This window comes from Lotus japonicus, chromosome 2, assembly GCF_012489685.1.
Source record: "Lotus japonicus ecotype B-129 chromosome 2, LjGifu_v1.2".
Lineage (NCBI taxonomy): Eukaryota > Viridiplantae > Streptophyta > Magnoliopsida > Fabales > Fabaceae > Lotus > Lotus japonicus.
In genome coordinates, this window is record NC_080042.1 from 89,370,110 (window position 1) to 89,392,306 (window position 22,197).

The 22,197-nt window shown below is 33.7% G+C and overlaps 5 protein-coding genes and 1 pseudogene across 5 annotated transcripts; 1 reads left to right on the forward strand and 5 right to left on the reverse strand.

The window, feature by feature from the left end:
- LOC130737240 (STS14 protein-like) lies at positions 1–528 on the reverse strand. The gene has a single exon (XM_057588996.1). It carries the CDS (start codon positions 526–528, stop codon positions 1–3), a length of 528 nt encoding a protein of 175 aa, XP_057444979.1.
- A 2,745-nt stretch (positions 529–3,273) lies between these two features.
- LOC130740781 (STS14 protein-like) lies at positions 3,274–3,985 on the reverse strand. Its single transcript, XM_057593476.1, has one exon. The coding sequence runs from the start codon at positions 3,881–3,883 to the stop codon at positions 3,356–3,358; it is 528 nt and encodes a 175-aa protein (XP_057449459.1). The 5' UTR covers positions 3,884–3,985; the 3' UTR covers positions 3,274–3,355.
- Positions 3,986–5,937: 1,952 nt separating this feature from the next.
- Positions 5,938–6,420, reverse strand: LOC130737241 (uncharacterized). The gene has a single exon (XM_057588997.1). It carries the CDS (start codon positions 6,418–6,420, stop codon positions 5,938–5,940), a length of 483 nt encoding a protein of 160 aa, XP_057444980.1.
- A 3,329-nt stretch (positions 6,421–9,749) lies between these two features.
- On the reverse strand, positions 9,750–11,117 carry LOC130735841 (protein YAE1-like; annotated as a pseudogene).
- Positions 11,118–12,932: 1,815 nt separating this feature from the next.
- On the forward strand, positions 12,933–14,588 carry LOC130737243 (thaumatin-like protein 1b). The gene is made up of 2 exons (XM_057588998.1): positions 12,933–13,183; positions 13,883–14,588. The coding sequence occupies exons 1-2, from the start codon at positions 12,933–12,935 to the stop codon at positions 14,586–14,588; spliced, it is 957 nt and encodes a 318-aa protein (XP_057444981.1).
- A 3,971-nt stretch (positions 14,589–18,559) lies between these two features.
- Positions 18,560–19,247, reverse strand: LOC130735842 (uncharacterized). Its single transcript, XM_057587725.1, has one exon. The coding sequence runs from the start codon at positions 19,144–19,146 to the stop codon at positions 18,646–18,648; it is 501 nt and encodes a 166-aa protein (XP_057443708.1). The 5' UTR covers positions 19,147–19,247; the 3' UTR covers positions 18,560–18,645.
- Positions 19,248–22,197: the final 2,950 nt, after the last annotated feature.

The window sequence follows — 22,197 nt, forward strand, 5'->3', positions numbered from 1 at the left end:
TCAGTATGGTCTCTCCCCGGGGACATTTCCCGGTGGATAATAAAAACAAACATTCAACCTAACACCCCCATAATCCGGCCCACACTCGGCTTGCGCGCACCCTAGATACTTTGTCTTCCTCCACACTATCTGTGTGTAATCCCCGCACGGGTAATTCGCCGGCACGCACGAGTTATTCCCCTCGTTGTAGTAAAATCTGTCCTTTACCCATTGCCTCATTACCTCGCGCGGGTCCATAATCTTCACGGAATCTTCCAACCACTGGTTACAGCCGACGCCATACCTCTTTTTGTCAAAAATTCCTGGCGTACACAGGTACTTATCCCTTCGGAAGCGGGCATACAAGCTCGCGTCCTTGGCCAATTTGTCGCTCCACTCCAGATGTTCAGAAATACCCTTCTCACGTCTTACAAAATTGTGCTCGAATAAGTACACTTTTGCCCCATCTGTGGTGGCCGGTGTTGCTTGTGATGAGACAAGGAGCAAGGCCAGAGCCACAAGTACTGCAAAGAAAGGATGCGGGAACATTTTTGGTTTGGCGTTATGTTGTTATCTGAAATTGTATCTTGTGGCGGTGTGTGCGATTGTACATATATAAATATTACAAGAGGTTGACTCACAGCACAGGAGAGGGAAGGGGCAACTTTATGGCTAATCTAATGCCTAACCTAAACTTATGGCAGGGAAAGGTTACGACTTATGACATTCAAGGCTGAGATATCTTCTTTTAATGCTAATTTTAATTTGATAGAATTTTCCTTTTACACTTGCTGACCGCATAAATGCTAATAATGTTGCAGCTGCTTTGTTAATGCCAGAAATGATTGTATCATATTTTCGGGTTATACTTGCCAAGGCAAATCAATTCCAACAATAGTAGTAATAAATAATTAGTACTACCTCTCATATTTACCTATTTAGATTTAAAAAAAACATACATATTAAGATGCACAGTTAATGTTGTTAATTAAAAAAAAATATTTTCCTATTAGTTAAAATTTTAAATATATTTTAATAAATTATTAAATATTAATTAAAATATGTACATATAAGTATTACCGCTTGAATTAAATTCTAATAAAATTATATAAAATACGAAATGTTTTGAAATTCATTTAAATAAAATTCTAAATATTTTCTTTTTGATTGACTTAATTATGAATTAATAATAATATTTATTATTTATAATTCTGATTGTTAATTTTAGAAATTATTTTTATAAATTTTGAAATACAATTGAACAGTTTTAATTTTATACCAATATATTAGATATACAATTTAATACTTGTTCAAGTCAAGTTTTTGTTATATTTTTTATTTGGTAAATTTTATTTTACTTTTAAATATTTTATATATACAATTTATTCCATATCTTTACAATATTCATCTATTAGTATATAACATAATGCAGTTAATACTTGTTAAAGTCAATTTTACTTATATGTATATATTTCTAAATTCATTCTCTTACTTTACAATATTTATATTTTATTATATATATAGCATTTAACGTATATCTATATATTATGGTTTAATTTCACTTTTGGTCCCCCAGCTTTGTTCTTTCTGTGAAAACGATCCCCAACTAAGAAATTTGCAAAAAGCATCTCGAAGTTAACATTCGTTAACACATTTGGTCCCTCTAGTATTTTCTATTGAAAATCTAACGGTCTGAGGGATCAAAAGTGCAATTAAGTTGTCGAAATGGAAAATCGGGGGACCAAAAGTGCAGGTCACAATGGTGAGGAAGTTGACTTAATTGCACTTTTAGTCCCTCAAACCGTTAGATTTTGGATGAAAATTACTCAAGGGACCAAATATGTTAACGGAGGGTAACTTTGAGGATGTTTTTTTTGCTAATTTCTTAATTAGGGACGGTTTTCGCAGAAAGGATAAAGTTGGGGGACCAAAAATGCAATTAAATCATATATTATTTAAAAATTTGAAAATATTTTTCAAAATAATAAATATATGCATCAGGCTACAAGTAAACAACATGCAATGTCACTCAAAATTTCAAATGGGGGAGAGCGAGGAACGTGGTGGAGGTCTCAATGTCAGAGGCAACAAAGTGTTGTCAAATTCCAACCCTTTGAATTTGTTGCTGCTGCCAGTAGCATGTTTTCTCCTTACTGGTAGCATTTGTTGTTGGATCAAGATTTTGCTTGGTTTCTTCAAGATGTTGCTGGAAATTGATTATGTGTTTCTGGGTTTCTGTATTATAAAATTAGTTTATTATTTAGATTATTAAATTGTTTAGTTAAGGGATTATTAGATTAGGTTTTTAATTTTTTTTTTGATTAAATAATTGAGTTGGAATTTTTTTTAATTTTTTAATTAAAAAATTATAAAAGTCACGTTTAATTGATGACTAAGAGAAAATTGAGGTCTGACAGTAGAGCTGTCAATATGGGTTCCAACCCGCGGGTTGGCTAAATGAGCCGGGTTGGGTTGGTTAAATTCCAGCTCGAAAAGAACTTGGGTTAGTGCAACCCGGCTCGTTTAACCCACGGGTTAAAGGAGCCAACTCGCGGGTCAAGCGAGCCGACCCGTCGGGTTAGACTTATTTTTTATTAAAAAAATTATTTTATTTGTCTTTAATTCTAGGTTAGTTTTATGGATTATTTTTAGATAAAAAAATAGAAATTTTCATTTCTTTAAATTTGAGTCGAGTTTTTGTGTTTTAATTTATTTATTGTTATTATATTAGTTATCTCATTTTAAATGTGATAGTAAAATAATTGTGTTCTTAAATCCTGTAAACTAAATTCTTTTTCTATATTTCAAATGTGAGATAAAAATAATTGCGTTGATAAACCTCTTTCTTATGTGTTCATACCAATTTCCGTAAGTATTTTTTTGAAATTATTTTTTTATAACATTTTAAACATTTTCTAATCCAATTTCTCTATTTTTATATTTATTTCACTCAATCCGCGAGCCAGCCCGCGAGCTCGTAGCGAGCCGGGTTGGGTTCATATTTTCCTGGCTCGTTAAGACCTCGGGTTGACGCAACCCAACCCGTTTTCAACCCAATCCATACGGGCTGACCCATATGGGCCGGGCTGGCCCATATTGACAGTCATATCTGACAGCATTTTAGCTTAATTGAATTAAAATAAATTTCTTAGGAACCCAATTTGATGCGAAAATTTTACAGACCCTGAAACTGATTCCCTTTATAATTTTAGAGACCTTCTGATGTATTAAGCCTTAATAAAAAGATGGAGCTAAGATGAAGAAATAACGTGAATGAACCATAACTCTGTAAACTAATATAAAAAATTCTTGTATGAGATAAAGTAATCTTTCTTAGTGTCGTGCTAAATATAAAGCGACATTGGCATTAGAATCATCAGTATGGGCTCTCCCCGTTGATGTTTCCCGGAGGATCATAAAAACAAATGGTCAAGATAAGCTTATCCACAACACACGTGAGTTGTGCGCACCCCACCTGCTTTGACTTCCTCCACACCACCTGCGTGTAATGCCAACATGGGAAGCTCGGTGCCACGCAGGAGTTGGTCCTGTAGCTATAGAACTCTTTCTCGTTCACCCAATCTTGCACAGCGACGCTTGGTGTCCACCCCATGCCTCCCAAATCCTGGTTACTTCCATACTTATTGTGACTGAAATTTGCCAACTTACACCCTAAGCGGTCCCTTTGGTATCGGGCAAACAGGCCCGCATCCTTGGCCAGCGCCTCGCTCCACTCCAGCGGTTCAACACCCACTTCGGCTCTTGCCCAGTTGTGCGCGTCTAAGAACTCCTTGGCCTCTGCCGAGAGTTGCGGAACCACCGAGTCTAGCACAGTGGCTGCTTCAGCTGAGAGAAGGAATAAGGCCAAAGCAAGTGAAAAGAAAGGTTGCATAAATATTGACATGGTGTTATATGAAATTGTATATTGTGGTTTGTGTAACTGATATATACATAAAAATAACAGTATATATAGGAAAATACTTCAAAAGTTTTAAAAATAATTATTACTATTTATTGACTAATTTTATGTTATGTTTAAACATTAATTTGATTATTAATTGTTTAAATGTTACTTAACATAATTCGTTTCAAAAGTTTTAACAAAATAATTATTATTATTTATTGACTAATTTTATATTGTTTTCTTTTTTTGAAAAGTTCCTGACTAATTTTATATTGATGTTTAAACATTAATTTGATTAATTTGATTATTAATTGTTTAAATGTTACATAACATAATTCATTTCAAAAGTTAAATTTTTTTTTTGCTACATCGGAAATGAAACAACCGAAACAAAAGAACTAAGTAATAGCTAAACGATCCCTTAGTACTAGGATCTCTAAATCTGAAGGAGGGTCCTCCAGTATGCAAAGGTCCATGGCTGGTGTTGACGAACCCTTCCGGACCAACCAATCAGCGGGTGCATTGCAGTCTCTGCTGATGACTAATTTATATTATTTGTTTAAACATTAATTTGGTTATTAATTGTTTAAATGTTACATAACATAATTCATTTAAAATTCTATATATGAGTTGTTTCAGTTATTTTGATTTGTGTGGTTCTTTTTCCTTCGGTAGTTGTGTTCGGTCATGACTGGTTCACCTCGTACAACAAAACTATGTTTACACGACATAATTGTACTTATAGTATATACTCAGACGTTAAAGTTAGTGTGAGAACAAAGAGATAATTACAGAGTATTACTTCATTATGAGCAAAAGTTACGTAATTGAACAACTACACTTGTATTTATAAGCTCGGAGTCCATCATAGATGTCTTTGCAAGTCTTTAGAAAGACCCACTATAAGCCTTCTAAGAGCAAGTTTCCATTGGGCAGCCTCGTTGACTTGTTATTAAGTGAGTCATTGTAGGACTGATCGACCTTAACTGAGATGAGATGTTCCTTAACTAAATCATCCAACTCGTTCGTTCAATGTTCATTAATATGGTTTTCTAATATTTGTGTTAAAACCTTAAAGTGAGCGAAGCCCCTATTATAAGTTGTATCTATCCGTGTAGGTGTAGAGGTCAAAGTCAATAATTTTACATAATCAATGTATTTCCATTTTTTTCATCAAATTTAGATTTTTTAGGGTAAATGTATTTCTGTTCCTTACCCGAATCTAAAATGGTTCATAGAAAAACTTCATCTTTTTTGTTCATGGAAATTTTGTTTGATATAAATTAGTTTTTATGATCTAATGAAAACATATTTTTTACCTAGTCAGAAGTCACCAACACATGTGACAAACCTATAATCAAACATAGATATCCGTTCAACATGTAATTTTCACATTAACTTTAGCCCTTCAAAGTTCTCTTAATCATCTTTTTCTTTATATTCCCTTTTCATCCTCTTACTATATCACATCATATATCTTATATTTTATTAAGGGTTAACTGTCATATTAGTCATGTGTTTATAAAAGTGTTTGATTTTGGTCCCTTAACAAAAAAATGACGATTAGTGGCCGTTTTTTGTACAGTTAGTGGCGGTTTATAATACAGTTAATGACGGTTTTTTGACTGAGGGACTAAAATCAAACGTTTTTACAAACACAGGGACTAATATGATCCTTAACCCTTTTATTAATTACTAAAATCCTTTCTTTTACTTTCTCATGTGTCTTGGAACAATTACTTCTATCCTTTCTCATGATAGTTTCAAACGAATTTCAATTCCAAAGATGCACTTAGTGTAAATCAATATACCAATTCACAGTTCTAGAACACTTACTCACTTTCTATATCTTAGTGTAAACCAATTGACCAATTCACAGTTTTAGAACCAATTGAACTTACACAAAAATGAATGAATGATTCATTCCAAGGTCTTACTTAGACAAATTAGTTAAATCATCATATATGAAACACCATTAAAAATAAAATGAAAGATAAATAACAAAAATTGATCAATGTAATCAATTGACTTACATGAATAATTACACGGTCATGTCAGGGTCGATGAAAACAGAATGAAGGGTCAAAGTTAAGGGCGTTGAAGATGAACATAGGCTCTGTTCCTTGCTTACAGCTTGTGCTGGTGGTGGTGGAAGTAGAAGGATTTGCATTATCCAGCACTGAACTAGCTTTAACAGCGAGATCACAGAGGAGAGGGAGAGACAACTGGTGATGAGAATGAGAGAGAGGGACTAGAAAGTAAATTCGGCCAGGTAGAAGCACCTCCTCATCAGGAACGCGTGGCATGCACGTGCCGACGCACATTGACTCTGAGTTACATAGGTAGTAATCAGGATTCTCCGACACAACAACTCTAGCTGGGACCGGTTGCTTGTACTCCTTGATTCCACCGCCGGCCAAGTTCATCACCATGACTGACGACGGCCGCCGGAAAGATTCCGCCGCACCACCGCCACCACGACCACCCTTTCCACTTGCTCTTGGTTTTTCATTGGTCTTTGATGCGCACACGCCCATTGCTTTTAGAGTTTGGATGGTTTGGTTTGGTTTCTTCCACTCCACTACTACTAGTAGTACACTACTTATCTTGCATTTCTTGATCACTTTTTTCTTTTTGTATTTTTGGCTTTTTGTTTAGATCTGGTTTCTTCCTTCCACCATGAGAGATCAGGATCATGCTTGCTAGCTAATGTCAATGTGTCACATAACGTTATACAATTATTGACTTTGACATCTACGCGCGTGCACCCATGAAATCTAGTTAATAGCGACTTTGCTACAGAATAAAAAAATATTGGATGTCACTCAATTTCACATAATGTTAGCTAGTGTCATCGTTATCTCATTTGCAAGTTGTTAATAATTTTCATTTTTTTTAATCTTGGAGTATTGATTTCCTATTGTTTTATTACTCTATTACATTTTAAATTGCATATTGTATTCCCTAAAAAAAGATTACTGTAACTTTTTTGTTTTTAGTGTCTTAGAAATAAGGCTTAATCCTCAAATTAGTCATTATTTTTGTCTCGTCGTCTGATTTAAGTCTCTTTCCGAAAAAATTTGTGGACAACGTCTTCATCAATGCAAAATGTCTAAAGCTAGTCCTCGCCGGAGTCTGGAGCTCGAGCGAGTGGTGATATGACATGCTGACTGTGTTAATGAAACTTAGTGAATTTAAATATAATAAAATAAAATTACACATGATAAAGTTAAATTAAATAATGGTTGAAAAGTGGGATAAAAAAGTGCAGGCCAATTAGTTCCATTGAAATCGATGGTTGTTTGCTATCAATTTATGGTGGATGATAAAAATCATGAAGTTTCAACCAGTATATACTCCATGGTGGATCAACTAATGGATCATTTGAAATCTGTAGGTTATCCATGTAAACATTTTGATGTTGAGGATATGTACTAGTCTAAAATTTAGCTTTCCAAAGTAAAAAACCAATGATTATTATATTTCAGTCAGCATGTGTACGTGCTTCGGGCCTTAAGCAATCATGCAATCATAAATTATAATGCTTGCTTATGAAAACATCATTCCCAATAATAGAGGATATAATCTGGCATTGGTTGTGTTGAAGTGAATTATGAAGATGAAGATAAAGATGAAGGTGAAGGGTATGTTAAAGGTGTAGATGAATAGTTTATCTGGGACACATCATCTTTCTTACTAAGTCATTCACGTAAAAAAATATGTTCCATATCAATTTTTTTCGTTAACATTGGATGACAAGTTGGTGTATGCACCACCATATATGTTTAATTTTTAAAAAACTGAAAATGATTTAATTAGAGCAATAATACTATAGAGACCAAGATCACACATTTTTAAAACCATAAGGAGCAAACGTGCATTTAAACATATTTATATGAAAGAGATACTACTTGCGAGCAGTGGCGGACCCAGGACCTGGGGTTAGGGGTTTAAAATTTTTAAACAAACAATAAAAATATAATTAACAACAACCTTAATATGTTTATATTAATAAATTATACAAGTCATTATAAAAATATAATCGCATGCAGGGGCGGAGGTAGGTTTTTTTATAGGGGTGCTAAGATATAAAGAATATGATTTATAAGAAAATTTTATTTTTTACCACATAAAGAATGTGGAAATTAAAATTATAAATAAATAATAATTTTATATAAACATAATAAATATAAAATTAGTTTGAGTACAAGAGAGATACTAATAGGTATTTTGGCGAGAGAAAAAAAAATCAGAATCAACAAAAAAAACTACAGCTACTTATGCCCTCTCAAAATTAGGAAGTAGAAAAGTAGCACACCGTAAATTCATAACAAATAATCGAAGAGAATAACCGTAAAATATCACTTGCACACCAAGGTTCCACACATAGTAAGAAAGAGTGTTGAGTTATGGGTGCTATTCACTTGAGAAAATATGAGATATGCACTTTAATTTTATTTTTTAATAAAATGTAAAAAATTTAGGGTGGCTAGCAGGGAGAAACCCCCACTGTAGCTCCGCCCCTGATCGCATGTTTTTTGAGTGTCACACGTGTGTGAAAGAGAGGGGGGTAAGGGATTGTTGGGTCTTTGGTGCAAATAAGTGTAAAACTTGATCTATAACTAAATTAAAAATTTTCAGAGGGTTCAAAAATAAAATTATATAGGGAGGTAAGTGCAATTTTTTTTAGGGGTTCAAAAATTATTCTCTTAACCACTGATGAGGGAGACCGAGGCAACTTAATTGCCATTTAACAGAAGTCTGCCAAAGTAAGTGGAAAACGTGTTCCTTATCCAAATCAGAGAGGGAAATTTATAAATTTGGAGATTGATGAGTTGAGGAATCAAATCAACTTCAGTATTGTGAGTTTTTTTGGTAGCTTGCAGCAACAACTAATAATGCTCAAGCAGAAAGGGTCCCTTAACCCTCTGTCATTACTGCTGTGTTTGTTTAGGGTGATTTTGCCAGGAAGGAAAGTGGATGGGTTGGAAAATAGCTGGAAAACGTAATTGTTATGTGTTTGGATAACACATGAGAAGGTAAAAAGGCATGAAAACTGACATACAGTACTGTCAGTACATGGCAGTTTTCTTCTCAAAGATGCAAAGAAAACGGAGGGGGGACGTGGGAATTTGCTAGAATACACAACAATGCCCCTAGTTATCTTACTACGTCTTATGCAATATTATCATATTTATTCCAATTTTCTCCATTTCCATTCCGCTTATATTCTTTTCTCTTTTATTCTTTCCTCTTATATTTCTTCCTCTCATTTCCACCTCTGCATCAAAATAGAGCATGCATGAAATCCTCATATCTGCTGCATTCAAATTTTACCATATGCCAAACAAGTAGAGAGAACAAGCAAAAAGAAAAATTTATGCAGACAATAAACTAAGAAAGGAGAATCTTTCAGGCTGTTTGGGTTTTAGTCCCTCCTTTTCTTTTGAAATGTGATCATTTGTGGGAAAGCAACTGCACAAGGTTTCAATTCTTGTGGTTGAGCTCCACAGAAAGGAAAGCTGATTTTAATCCCAACTCCCCCTTATTCTGGATTCTGTTTTTGTGTGAATATGGTCCAAAGAAAGGTTCATGGAAAACAAGGTATCCAAGCTGATCAAGTAATCAAGTCTGATAAGCGCTTGGCAAACTTGAAACTAGCTCTTTCTCATCAAGAATTATACACCCTAGTAACCTAATACTTGTGTAGATCAAATAAAACAAACCCTTTTTCTCTGCAGGATAAAATATGAATTCATGAGAAACTAGCAGCGTTTGATTTCATGATGAGAAGTAACCATCATAGACACTATCATACCTTGTAAACAAACAATAACTCTAGAAAAAATAACCAAATAAGGGCACCTTAAGGTAAATGCTTCTCTATATTGATTAATGAAAGTAGTTACATTCATTATTTGATGCAAAAAATATTGAAAAACAACTGTATTTTCAACTTGCTTTCTTGAGTTCAACTGCATTCAAATTTAGCAGAAGTCTCAAGTACAACATTATCTCTTATCATTCTAGGCTTAAGTGTTTTACATCAGTGGTAGATCAGAGTTTATTTTGGTTCAGGTAAATGACTGTCAATGGAAGGGGAATCATGAATCAAAGATTCAAGTTCTCCACGATAATTTGTCAAGTGAGAGATGTGTGAAGGTTGTTCCTGCAAACCTGCTATGCGGCAGCTATCCTCTACGTGTTCACTCTGTCCCGAAGCGTCTTGTGCTTTGATGTCTTCATGAAACAATCTAAGGGCATCTGGTGTTGACAAAGAATGCACTGATTCATACAGCTGTTGGAATTCATCTCGTCTTTCAAGTGTTTCAACCAACCTCTCTTTTAACTTATCTGGAAGAAAAGCAAAAGCACTTCACAGGAAGCAAATAATCAGAAAGAAATATATTAGAGAACCAGTAACTGTATTTAAATTCAAATATACTGCATAATCATCTTTTGTTTTCCTCTCAGAATACCTGGCTACACCTCTCACAACACCCCAATTATAACCAGCATGAACTGATTGTTTAAAACCAATATTGAAACCCTCCTGTGCAGATGCTTCCTTCCCCGCTATAAGACCATCTCGGTACCCAATCTAAATATAATGGAGAATGAAAAATGAATATCAAACCACTCAGTCAACATGAAACATTAGAAACTACAATAAGGAAATTATTCCTAAATTGTCCAAATACCGTATGGAACTGGTCATGCCTCCTCTACCACTCTCTGTTCAAATCTGATGAGCACTCCAGCTTGTCATCCGAATCATCCCACACAGAACCATCAAGACCCAAATCACCATCATCACAATCTGAAAGCATAACATATACAATGAAATGCCTTAAAGCAACAAACTGCAAAAAATAACTTAGATGTGTTAATATTAAGAACACCAAATCTCAACAGTGTATATAGTAATTTTGGAACTTCCAGAGTATGGTCCTTTTATTTGAAATCATCATAGTTCTATATTCTCTAACAGTTTCAACCAAGGTGAATTTAAAATAGAAAATGAATGATTAGGGCAATTAGAAAATCAAAAACCAAATTATTGAAAAAAAAAATGCTATGCAAAATCGATCACTTCCAAACATTAAACATTAATCAAATCGAACTCGAAATCACCACATCGCACAAACAGTACAAGAAGGTCAAACCCAGATTCTGGGAAAATCGAAAAACATAATTCGATCACAAGGAACAACACGAACTATGAAAAATCGGTGAAGTGAAATGGTGGTACCTTTGTGTAGCTGGTTTAAGCTCATTGGTTTGGGACACACTGTGTGTGTAACCTGCAAAGAGGACTCCATTTTATACCATAGCATTTTTTTTATGTCTTATAAAAGCCCTACACTATTGGGTCAGCTGGTAAGGCCCAATAACAAAACTCCATTGACTCTAATTGATTAAGTTTGGCTGATTTATGGGCTTCAAATTTCGAAAAAAAACTTGCTTCAATTTAATTGTCATTGATGCTTTTTTTTTTATAGACAAATGTTAGTTGTTAGAAATGTTAGTAAATTAATCTCTCCTCCAGGTTCGAACTCGGGACCCTTCACCCTTCATCCCACCCCACCCATATGTCCCTAACTCTTACCACTTGAGATATCCTTCGGGGATATTGTCATTAATGCTTGACAAAAAATAATAGAGAGTTTATTTTGATGCTTAAAAAAAGTTGTTTTACAGCTAAAATATTTTTTAAAATCAACAAAACAATATTACACTAATATCCAATTAAAATCTATCAGTTGTGATGTTATAATTAAACTTGAAGTTAACATTATTCTAATATCCACACTTGACTTTCTTGCTCATGTTTTCGTGGTACTCTGGCTTGTCAGTACGGTTGCAGTGGAGATCAATCGTACAAGAGGTAGCTTAATTGTACTAAATCCAATCTTGACATAGGTAAAATGATATCAAAATCTAATAGAGAGGTAAAGAAAGGAGAAGGGGAAACAGAAAATAAGGTAAAAATCATGAGGTTTTGGTGAATATGAGTGAACTGCGATGTTAACTAAAGAATGAGAAGAAGATGAACATGCATAGAAAACAAGAGTGTATTTATTTTAAAGTTGATTAAAATTAAACTTGACACAAAGTATTTCATAATAGGAAAATATTAAGTGACACAATGGATTTAATACATTAGCAAAAAAAAAAAAAACAATGGATTTAATACACGACAATCATCACGACTAATGTTTTTTGAATTTTGGTTGATATGTATTATAATTTCTAATTTTCAAATTGTTTTAGTTGTTGGTCAAAATCTGTGGACCCCAACAATTTTATTCTCACCCTTCAAAGGAGGGAAAAGTTATTGAAGTACGTGTTTTCTCTTTAGTGGTTTTCTTTCTTCATAGTTTCTATTGACCCAAACAAGGTATAAATCATGAAAAACACAGTAAAATTTCAAAAGCTAGCTAACGAAGATGTTTTGCATTTTTAATAAATTCCATCCTCATTCTTAAACCTTGAACTAACTGGCAATTCCACCCAGTTAATAAGAATAAATATACCTTCTTCAACACATATGAAAGTATGTTTAGGTGCATCTTCCGAAGCAAGTGTATTTACTTCACATACTTTAACGATAATTGAAACGGGTGCTTCACTACCACCTGAATTTGAGTTGACTGTGTTATCTTACAATTCAAATAACCTACTCCTCATTCGATCAAACAATTTTGTTTATATGCTTATACAATTTTCAAGATGGTGTGTAGAGCTCAATTGCTGCCATAATTTTGAAGAGCCAAAATAATATTTCAATTTACAAACTAAAATATATTTATTTTCAACCACACACGCACAATGCACACACGCATACGCTAATATTAGAAAATAATTATACCTTTGTTGTCATCTTCAATATTAACCCATCTACTTCTTTAATATTATTTTTATTCTTCGTCGGGCTAGACTCGATTTTACATCGTGTGATTTTGGTTTTCCTCGGCGTTTCGTTAATAAAAAAATGTTGTGGGAAAACCAGATCTATTTGCTGGTGGTGCTTATATCTAGCTAATAAATGGATGCTACGAGATCATCTGGCCCGATATTGATACCTAGTCAGGACACCCAATTATTCCCACCGGAATCAAGCTCGAGTCCAAAGACATCTATACTTTTGATGTCCCCCATTCATGGTCGGGCACGATTTGGGCAAGAACTAGATGCACAAGAAACTCGACCGACTCCAGTTTTCATTGTGACACTAGAGATTGCGCCACTCACAAAATCCAGTGCCATCATAGACTGTCACACCCTCCTGCAACTCTGGTGAAGCTCAACTTGGCTCCTAACGGGAGCACAAGCTCATACGAGGTCGACATGGATACAACTTTAATTTGCCTGTCACAATCTACTCGGTTGACCTCAAGTGCAAGGAAATACAATGCTTGGTAGACATGATGAGTTTTTGCCCCGACTAGCTTGCTATATATGATAGTGGAGGGTTGAAAGTCGGCTGCAAGAATGCTTGCTACACTGTCGGTGACCAGAAGCTTTGCTGCAGCGCAGTGTATGCCTTTCCAAAAAAAGTGTGAGCTGAATGACTACAGACAACTTGTTGATGATAATTGCCCCTATTTTATTTCCAATGCCTTTAATCAAACACACTTCACATGTTATGGCACGGCTAGTTATGTGATATCATTTTGTGTGTAAAATAGATGCACTAAATAATCAAGCCTAGCTCCAATAAGTGCTATTTTCTATTTAGTTTAATTTGTATCAAATGGGTACTTAATCATTAAGTAAGAAGCAATATATATACTAGGCTTAATTGCACTTTTAATAATTCTTCTTTAATGATTTCTAAAATATATTTATTTTTAACCATACACACAATGCACACACACACATTGCACACACAAATTTACCCATAGGCTAATTTTAGAAATCAATTCTACGTATGTTGTCATCTTCACTCTTCACCCATCTACTTCTTTAACACTGCGTGATTTTGGTTTTCCTCAGCTTTTTTTTAATAAAAAATGTTGTGGGAAAACCAAATCCATTTGTTGGAGGTGCTTATATCCAACTTATAAATGGATGCCACAAGACCATTTGGCCAGATATTCATACCCGGTTAGGACACCCGATTATTCCCACCATAGTCAAGCTCGAGTCCAAGGACATATATACCTTTGATGACCCCGATTCATGGTCGGGCACAATTTGGGGGAGAACCAGATGCAAAGGAAACTCAACCGACTCCAGCTTTTATTGTGACACTGGAGATTGCGCTACTCACAAAATCCGGTGTCGTTATAGACTACCAAGCCCTCATGCAACTCCGGTGAATCTCAACTTGGCTCCTAATGGGAGCAAATGCTCATACGAGGTCGACATGAGATACAACTTTAATTTGCTTGTCACAATCTACTCGTTCGACCTTAAGTGCAAGGAAATACAATGCTTGATAGACATGAGGAGTTTTTGCCTCGAGTGGCTTGCTATATATGATAGTGGAGGGTTGAAAGTCGGCTGCAAGAGTGCTTGCTACACTGCCGGTGACCAGAAGCTCTGCTGCAGCAGAGCGTATGCCCCTCCAGAAAAGTGTGAGTTGAATAACTACACACAACTTGATGATAATTGCCCCTATGTTATTTCCAATGCCTTTGATCAAACACACTTCACATGTTATGGCGGGGCTAGTTATGTGATATCATTTTGTGTGTAAAATAAATGCACTAAATAATCAAGCCTAGCTCCAATAAGTGCTTTTTTCTATTTAGTTTAATTTGTATATTAATCATTAAGTGAAAAACAATATATATACTAGGCTTAATTGCACTTTTAATTAATACTTCTAGTTTAATGTTTATACTTGTTATACGATTTCTATATGATATGTTGTCTACTATTCTTGCAAATAAAGATAAGTAATATGTCGTTAATGAAGAAATCTACAGGAAGATTCTTTGGATGATGAAGAAATTGTTAAGGTGTGGTATCATTTTTTTTTTGTTGCTTCGGAAAATAGGTATCCTTTTTTTTAAACATATGAAATTCACACCTTCGTCATACTACCATTTCGTTCTATATATCTTGGGTGGTCAACCTTCCATTTCGTTCGTAAATCTATGGACTATGGATTGCGGTTGCGGTCTTGGGCTGGCTGCGTGGCCCATGACCCACAATTATGATTCATTTAATTGTGGGTATAGGTTTGACAAAAAGAAAAAAAGGTTGGTTTGATAAAATGGTAGTATTTTTTTTTATTGGTAAATGAGAAAGTTTAAAGACAGAACAACAAAACAAAATAGCAAGCAGAAAAACTAGAGTCCTGGCCAAATAAAATGGTAGTATCCACCAACACACTAGACTTCTTTATTATTATTATTTTTTTTAAAAATACTACTTGAGAGAGATATTTTACGATATTGAAAGGTATGTGATTTGAAAATAAAAATCAAACCACATTAAGTCTAGGTTTTGTTTTCTTATTTTATTTAAAAATAAATTTTTTTGTAAATTTGGAGAACATCTACAAATTACAGAGTTAAACTCAGTAATTTTGGTGGTTGACTTTTGTTTTTGCCATTGCCACTATTCTAGTTTACACGATTAATTTTTGTAAAAAATCCATAAAAAGTCCACGGAAATACCAAAACACACGTATTAGCAAGAAATTGAATTTGATTTGAAATCCTTGGCCCCAACTTATATAGTCATAACTCATAACATCACAACATTCAATAGCTATAGCTAGCTGTACATTGCAGAGCACGATCATGCACTAAACCTGTCATCATATTAATTAGCATCAACCAAATTGTTTCATTTACTAATTAAAGTTTCTGACTCATTCTCTCTTACTAGTATTAATAGAGGCCATACCCAAAGTAAGCAAACCATTAATCAAATCAAATCAACAGGTGAGGTGCAGTTGATGTAGAGTAATGATATATTCACACTTCACTTTCTCTTCCATCTCTTTTCCATTTTTTTTTTTTTTTCTATCTCTTTCTGCATTTCCTGTCACATCACATATCATATCACTTATTTCTCTCACTTCTTTTCATATTTTGAAGTGGTGGAGGTGGAAATGGATGGGGTACTAAACATTATTCGTTGATGTATTAGCATCATCGTGGTTGATGTATTAGCATCATCAGTAGTACTAGTACACGATGACTTGTCACATTTGCGTCTGTCATGTTATGTCATTAGCTAGTACCCACTCTTTGATAGTACCAATATTTATGAAACACCTTTAATTTCCAATATGCATGCATGTTTATTTTATTTGGAAATGAATTCGGGTAGCTTCTCACCCTATTTATATGTATGGTATGCTCTTTCTCTCAGGGATGGACTTTGCTCGATCACTGTGAGGACCCATTAGATCCACTAGTCATTACAATCCAAATTTGTTATGATTCGACGTTTGGATTATTACCGTACCATTACAGCTGTAAACATGCAATTCCTTCACACCCACTCTACCTACTCGCCACTCTGATTCTTACTTACTCTTTCGCTTGGATCCGGTAATGCCCATAATTTCATTTCTATGCCAAATTAGAAATATTACTTTTGACACTTTTCCTCCATCACCTTGCGAAAGTGATTAAAAAAAGAAAAGAGAAGTGAAATATATGTCGAGTTACGTGGTAGGAAAAAATTATATAGAAAAAATAATATTAAAGAAAAATGGAGGATGAACATATCATTATAGGTCAAATTATACCTATGATGATGGGATGAAATCACAAGGCTAGTAGCGGGCCAATTCAGTTCATCATCACCAAAGCCTAGATCACATTATTTCTATTAGGCTTTTGACTCTTGGGTCGATACATTATATTATTTTATATTAACTTTATAATTCTAGTTATTAACTCCAATCTTTTATTTGCTTATGTTCTAAATGTCAGTATTTCACTGTATATTTTGTATTGTTTTCTAATGAATATAAATAATTAGAAAATTGAAGCATTTTATCCACAAATTAATAGATGATAATTTATATCAATAAAGAACATAAAAACCCTAAGAAGTAGTAAAAGCTAAGAAAATAAATAAGAAATATAAAATACTTCAATTTTCTAGTTATCTCTATGCATCCGTAAACAATATACATAATGTATAGTAAAACTTTAGCTTTTAGAACTTAGAGCTAATAACAGCTGGAACTTGTAACTAAAATTAATTAATTAATTAAAGCTATTATAAAAGAACATAATAGATATCTTATTCTAAATTGTCCTACAACTAAAGGTGCAATATTGAGCTAAGGTATTGAAAACAAAAAGAGAGGGGTGAGAATGATCAAAGAATATAACTGTGTCTATATTTTGTGATTAGTTGTAAATGATAAAATACTAATAATTATTTATAGTAATATATTGATATCTAATTAACTAAGAAAACATATAAATGAATGAATATATGGAAACTAATATAAGTTGCCATATATTAACTAATTTAACAATATAATCATAATTTGAGTATAGAGATCTAGTTTATTTTATTCTCAGATTCTAGAGAATCTTTTATATAATTTACAATATCAAGCTTCACATTTTGGCTATATACATTATTTTGTACATGGCTTCCATTCATTGGCTTAACAAGATTAATCCTTCTCGCAATTTGGCCTCACTCGCTAGTCGCTACCATACAATTCCTTCAATTTTTCAATGGTTCGCTATCAATACACAATCTTCTTGTTGTGATTTATGGCGTTTCAATATTTGAACGCGTATTTTACAGACATGCAGAGTTTATAGCGCTTTCAATTTTCAAACATTAATCATATAAGAGGTGTTCATCAATATTTTCCTTGGTAAATCAATCTCTTCAAAATTAACACAATTTGGTATCCTATGTAATGTATCAAGCTCACGCGTCGTAGTCCTACACGCCTAACTAAATCATTATTTGCCATCAAAACTGTTTGATTATATAGTAGAAATTACAATAGCTACTAGCTAGCCTAAACTGTCAATCATGCATGATGTGGATTTGAAAGCTCCAACACAAGGAAAGAACGTTTTGGATGCTTATTTGAATCTCTTTGTCGCATCTCTTTGGCCTTTAACCCATTTACAAATCCCCCAAGATAAGGATAAGGTTATGTTCATCAATCCGATCCATTCTAATATTCTACAGTTTTGTTTATTTCACCTGAGAAATGGATCCGAATTAATCTGTTCCGATCCGTCGTTTTATAAATATATTTCACCTCATTCCTTGTTGATGTTATCTACATTCTTCTTTAATTTGTCACAACTCACTACACGATGTGGTCTTTTTCATGCATCATATAAATAGATATCTTCGTCTTCTCTATGAACTTATTATTCAATTTACATTTCTATATAATCATGTTACTTTCCTCAAATAATTTAATTATTTAACGGACACATATATACATGCATAAGGCTAGTAAGTTAATTACCCTAAATGGCAAACTACTGCTACTAATTTGGACGCTTTTGTTTGCTGTTCATCATTTGGGTCAATCTGCTACTAAGAATGAAAAACTGGCACTCGAAAATAAACTTATGCTAAAAATTACCACAATTTTAAGGGAACCGAATAATAAATGTGACTCTGTGGTCAAAATATCCAAATGGAATATCCAATTTGTCTAACTCTTCGTGAATCTAAATTGCTTTCATTGTTCCCCGAAACAAACAGCTGTAGTCATCAAAATCTTATATTTTTGTTTTAAAAAAAATCTATTTACAACAAAAATTCACCGTCTAACATTACTTCCGAAACTACCCCTACTCCGGTATCGAACTCAACATCAACGCCGAAAACTGCCCACCACCAGCACTACCGCCACGGGTCCTTACTCTTCTCGACCTATGCACAGTACCGCCGCCTGAACCATCCACCGGAGACTCACGCTTAACGTCACATTCACCGGAGAACATAACCTGCTTCCGGCGGTAACCGTATTTATCAGAGGCGGCGCTTTTCATGAGCGCGGAGCTGGCCTTAACGGCCAATGCAGCCATCTCGTGAGCCTGCAAAGGATGCCGCAACCAGCTCAACGGAAGAGCGAAATAAAGCTGGCCAGGCTGCAACACCTGGTTCTCATCAACGGCGGTGACAACGTCGTCGAAGCCAAGCTCGTCGGAGTTGCATATGAAGCATGCTGGGTACGCCTGCATCAAGTAGGAAACCTTGACTGGGTATGAAAACTCCTGTAACCTTCCGTCGTGCAGGACGAGTTTGGCCGTGGCGACCTGAGTTGAATCGGAGGATTTGCAGTTTCCCATTATGAAACGACTCAGTGAGTCGTGACTCGGTAGATGGTGTTGTTGTGAGGAGGCAAAGGAAGGAGGGGTGAGTAGTTTTAGCTGGAGAAGCGGGGAGCGATGGGTGGAGAATATATATAGGAAGGAAAATTAAATTATACTACCTGTGTTGCCACGTTGGAAATAATATTTATTTTAAATTAATTAATTTTGAAACAGTGTGAATGGCTTTCCAGGCTGTAAGTTGTTGTTGACAGGTTGTACTACTCTCCGTCGCATTAGTGTGCAGAAACTGACCCGTTTTTCTAGGTCATACTATTTACAGTTTCTGCCACTGGATTTTGTGAGAGAACCTATTTTTCACCTTTGATCATTGCATTTCACTACCCTCCATGTTCAAGGCTTTGTTTAATAGGAAGAAAAGTGAATGAAAGAAAACACTTAGGTCCCATTTGGTGACCAGGATAGGATAGGATAGGATAGGACAGGATAATAATCATATCCTGTTGTTATCTGTTATTTGTTGCACCAGCAGGATATGATAACACTATCCTGTCTTCTATCCTATCCTGTCAATCATGTGTAAAAGTTATCCTGAGGGGGGAGCTAGGATAGAGTAGGATAGGATACCAGTTATATATTTTCTTTCGGTATCCTAACTCCAAATTAATTTATTTTAATATTATATAATTTATAATTTATAATAATATTAATTAATAAATATAAAAATATTAATTTAACTAAAATAAAAAATAAATAAAATTATTATTCATAAATAGAAAAAATAGACTACTCACTTACAAATATTGATTTATTAATAATAATAGACTAATTTAATATTTTCATCTCCTATTATTTAAAAATTATTTATCTACTTATATAATAATTTAAATATAAAGTATTTTTGAAATAATAATATTTTTAATTTAATTAATTTTTATTGTTTATCACGTGTCACAACTAAGTGAAAAACATTGATTACAAATATTGATTTTTTAATAGTAATAGATTAATTTTTTATTTTCATCTCCTATTATTTAAAACTACTTATCTACTTATATAATAATTTATAATTCAAATATAAATTACTTTTCAAATAATAATATTCTTAATTTAGTTAACTTTTATTGCTAATTATCACGTGCCACAGCTAAGTGAAAACCAATCGGTTAACTGCATAATTTTATTTAAAATATAGGGTATCTTCAAAACAATAAAATAAGCTAATTAATAAAATTTAAATTAATTTTATTTATTTTAAAATATAGACTCATTCATGAAAATGTAAAGAAATTAAATTTAATAGAATGATCAATTTTAAATGTATTTTTTATTCAAATATAAATCTGATACATTTTTCCTTATCATATCCTGTCATTATCATGTGCACCTCAAACACAGGATATGATAAGAGTCTATCCTGCTCTTATCCTATCCTGTTGATATCCTGTTCACATATCATATCCAATCATATCCTATCCTGACCACCAAACGGGCCCTTAAACACATAAACAAAGTAATGAATTTGGATTAAGGTGTAATTTAAATTCATTACTTGAATTGCGTGTTTTCTTTTCTTCTCATTTCTCTTCATAAAACCAAACAAAGGTTTAAAGTGTAATTGTTAAGGAGTGAATTATATGCGATGTATAGTGGTTTTTAATCTCATTCACTAAATATGGTCAGAGCTTGATCATCATTTATCGGTCGTTTACTTTATAAGATATGTATAATGAGAAGATTAGTCACTACTCTAGATAATGAATATATGGTAAAAAAAAAATGTGTTAGGAAGTAAGCAAATCACGTGAAGTTTTAATACCTATTTGCTGGCGATGGTGGATCTGGTTTCTGTTTGGAAATTGCAGAGTTGGTGGTAATAAAGTGGGATGGTGAAATTTGCGAAATTTAGAAAGGCTTATTGACGTCACAGGCCATGAATGCATGAAAAAATTAAAAGGTGCTCTGATTCAATTGTGAAGATTCACTGCGTATACACTGGCAAGAGTACACTCTAGCTACTGGGCCACTGGGGTCACTGTGGATTGCCCTTTCCACCTTACCGTTTTCCTTCTTTTATTTATAAAAGGGTAAATATAATTCTGCTAATGTAAGATTTTAATAGTGAATTAATAGATCATATATAAAGGACATACGTTATTTTTTGAAGTATGAATGATCTAACAAGTAGTAGTAGTATAATCAAGGACTCTAAAAAGAAGTATGAATGATCGATCTAATAATTATTTTAGAATAGCACGCCATTGCATTTGAGTACTTGACAAATTAAAGGACATGCGTTATTCCATGAATAGTGCCACTCTAGGCCTTAAAAAAAGAATGCCATGCCTTTCTTTGGTAAGTTGGTTTATTTTTCTGCCAACACGTGAAAATCAATCCATCTATCTCCCGCCTCCTCTTTCTCTATCTCTACACGCATAGTTTCTTCCTATGATTCCATTTGGAATGAGCTAGCGTTTCACAACGAGGATGAGGTTAGGCAATATTAGTGCTTTGTTTGGGTAGAAAATGGTGAGTAAAAAAGATAAATAAAAATGAGTAAAATTTTGATGAAAAATATTGTCACAAAACTCAAAAAATTAATATTTTTGTGATTGGATAAAAATGTCCCTGTCAATTAAATACCACAATGTCCCTGACTAGGCCCTTCATTACAGAGAGGGGGCATAAACGGGACCCTAAACAACTATTCTTTTTTTGGAGTTTTATTTGCAAATTGCAGGTGAGACCTACATGTACTTTTCCCTTTTCTTTTTAATTTTTTACTATCAAACAGGTCCAAAATCCCAACATTTCCTTATATTACATTTTCATTCTCCTTTATAAATAGTAAAGTGGAAAGATAATGGAGAATAGGGTTTTTATACATTCACATCTGTTTTTTTCTTTTTCTTTATACCATTTATCTTTTTTTTCCCATTATGTTACATATAGGTAATTAATTAAGTGCTTAATTATTTCATTGTAATTTATATTCATTGAATAGACATAAATAGAGAAATTAAAGAATAAAGAAAATAAAAATGTGATAAATGATATATTAGAAAAAAG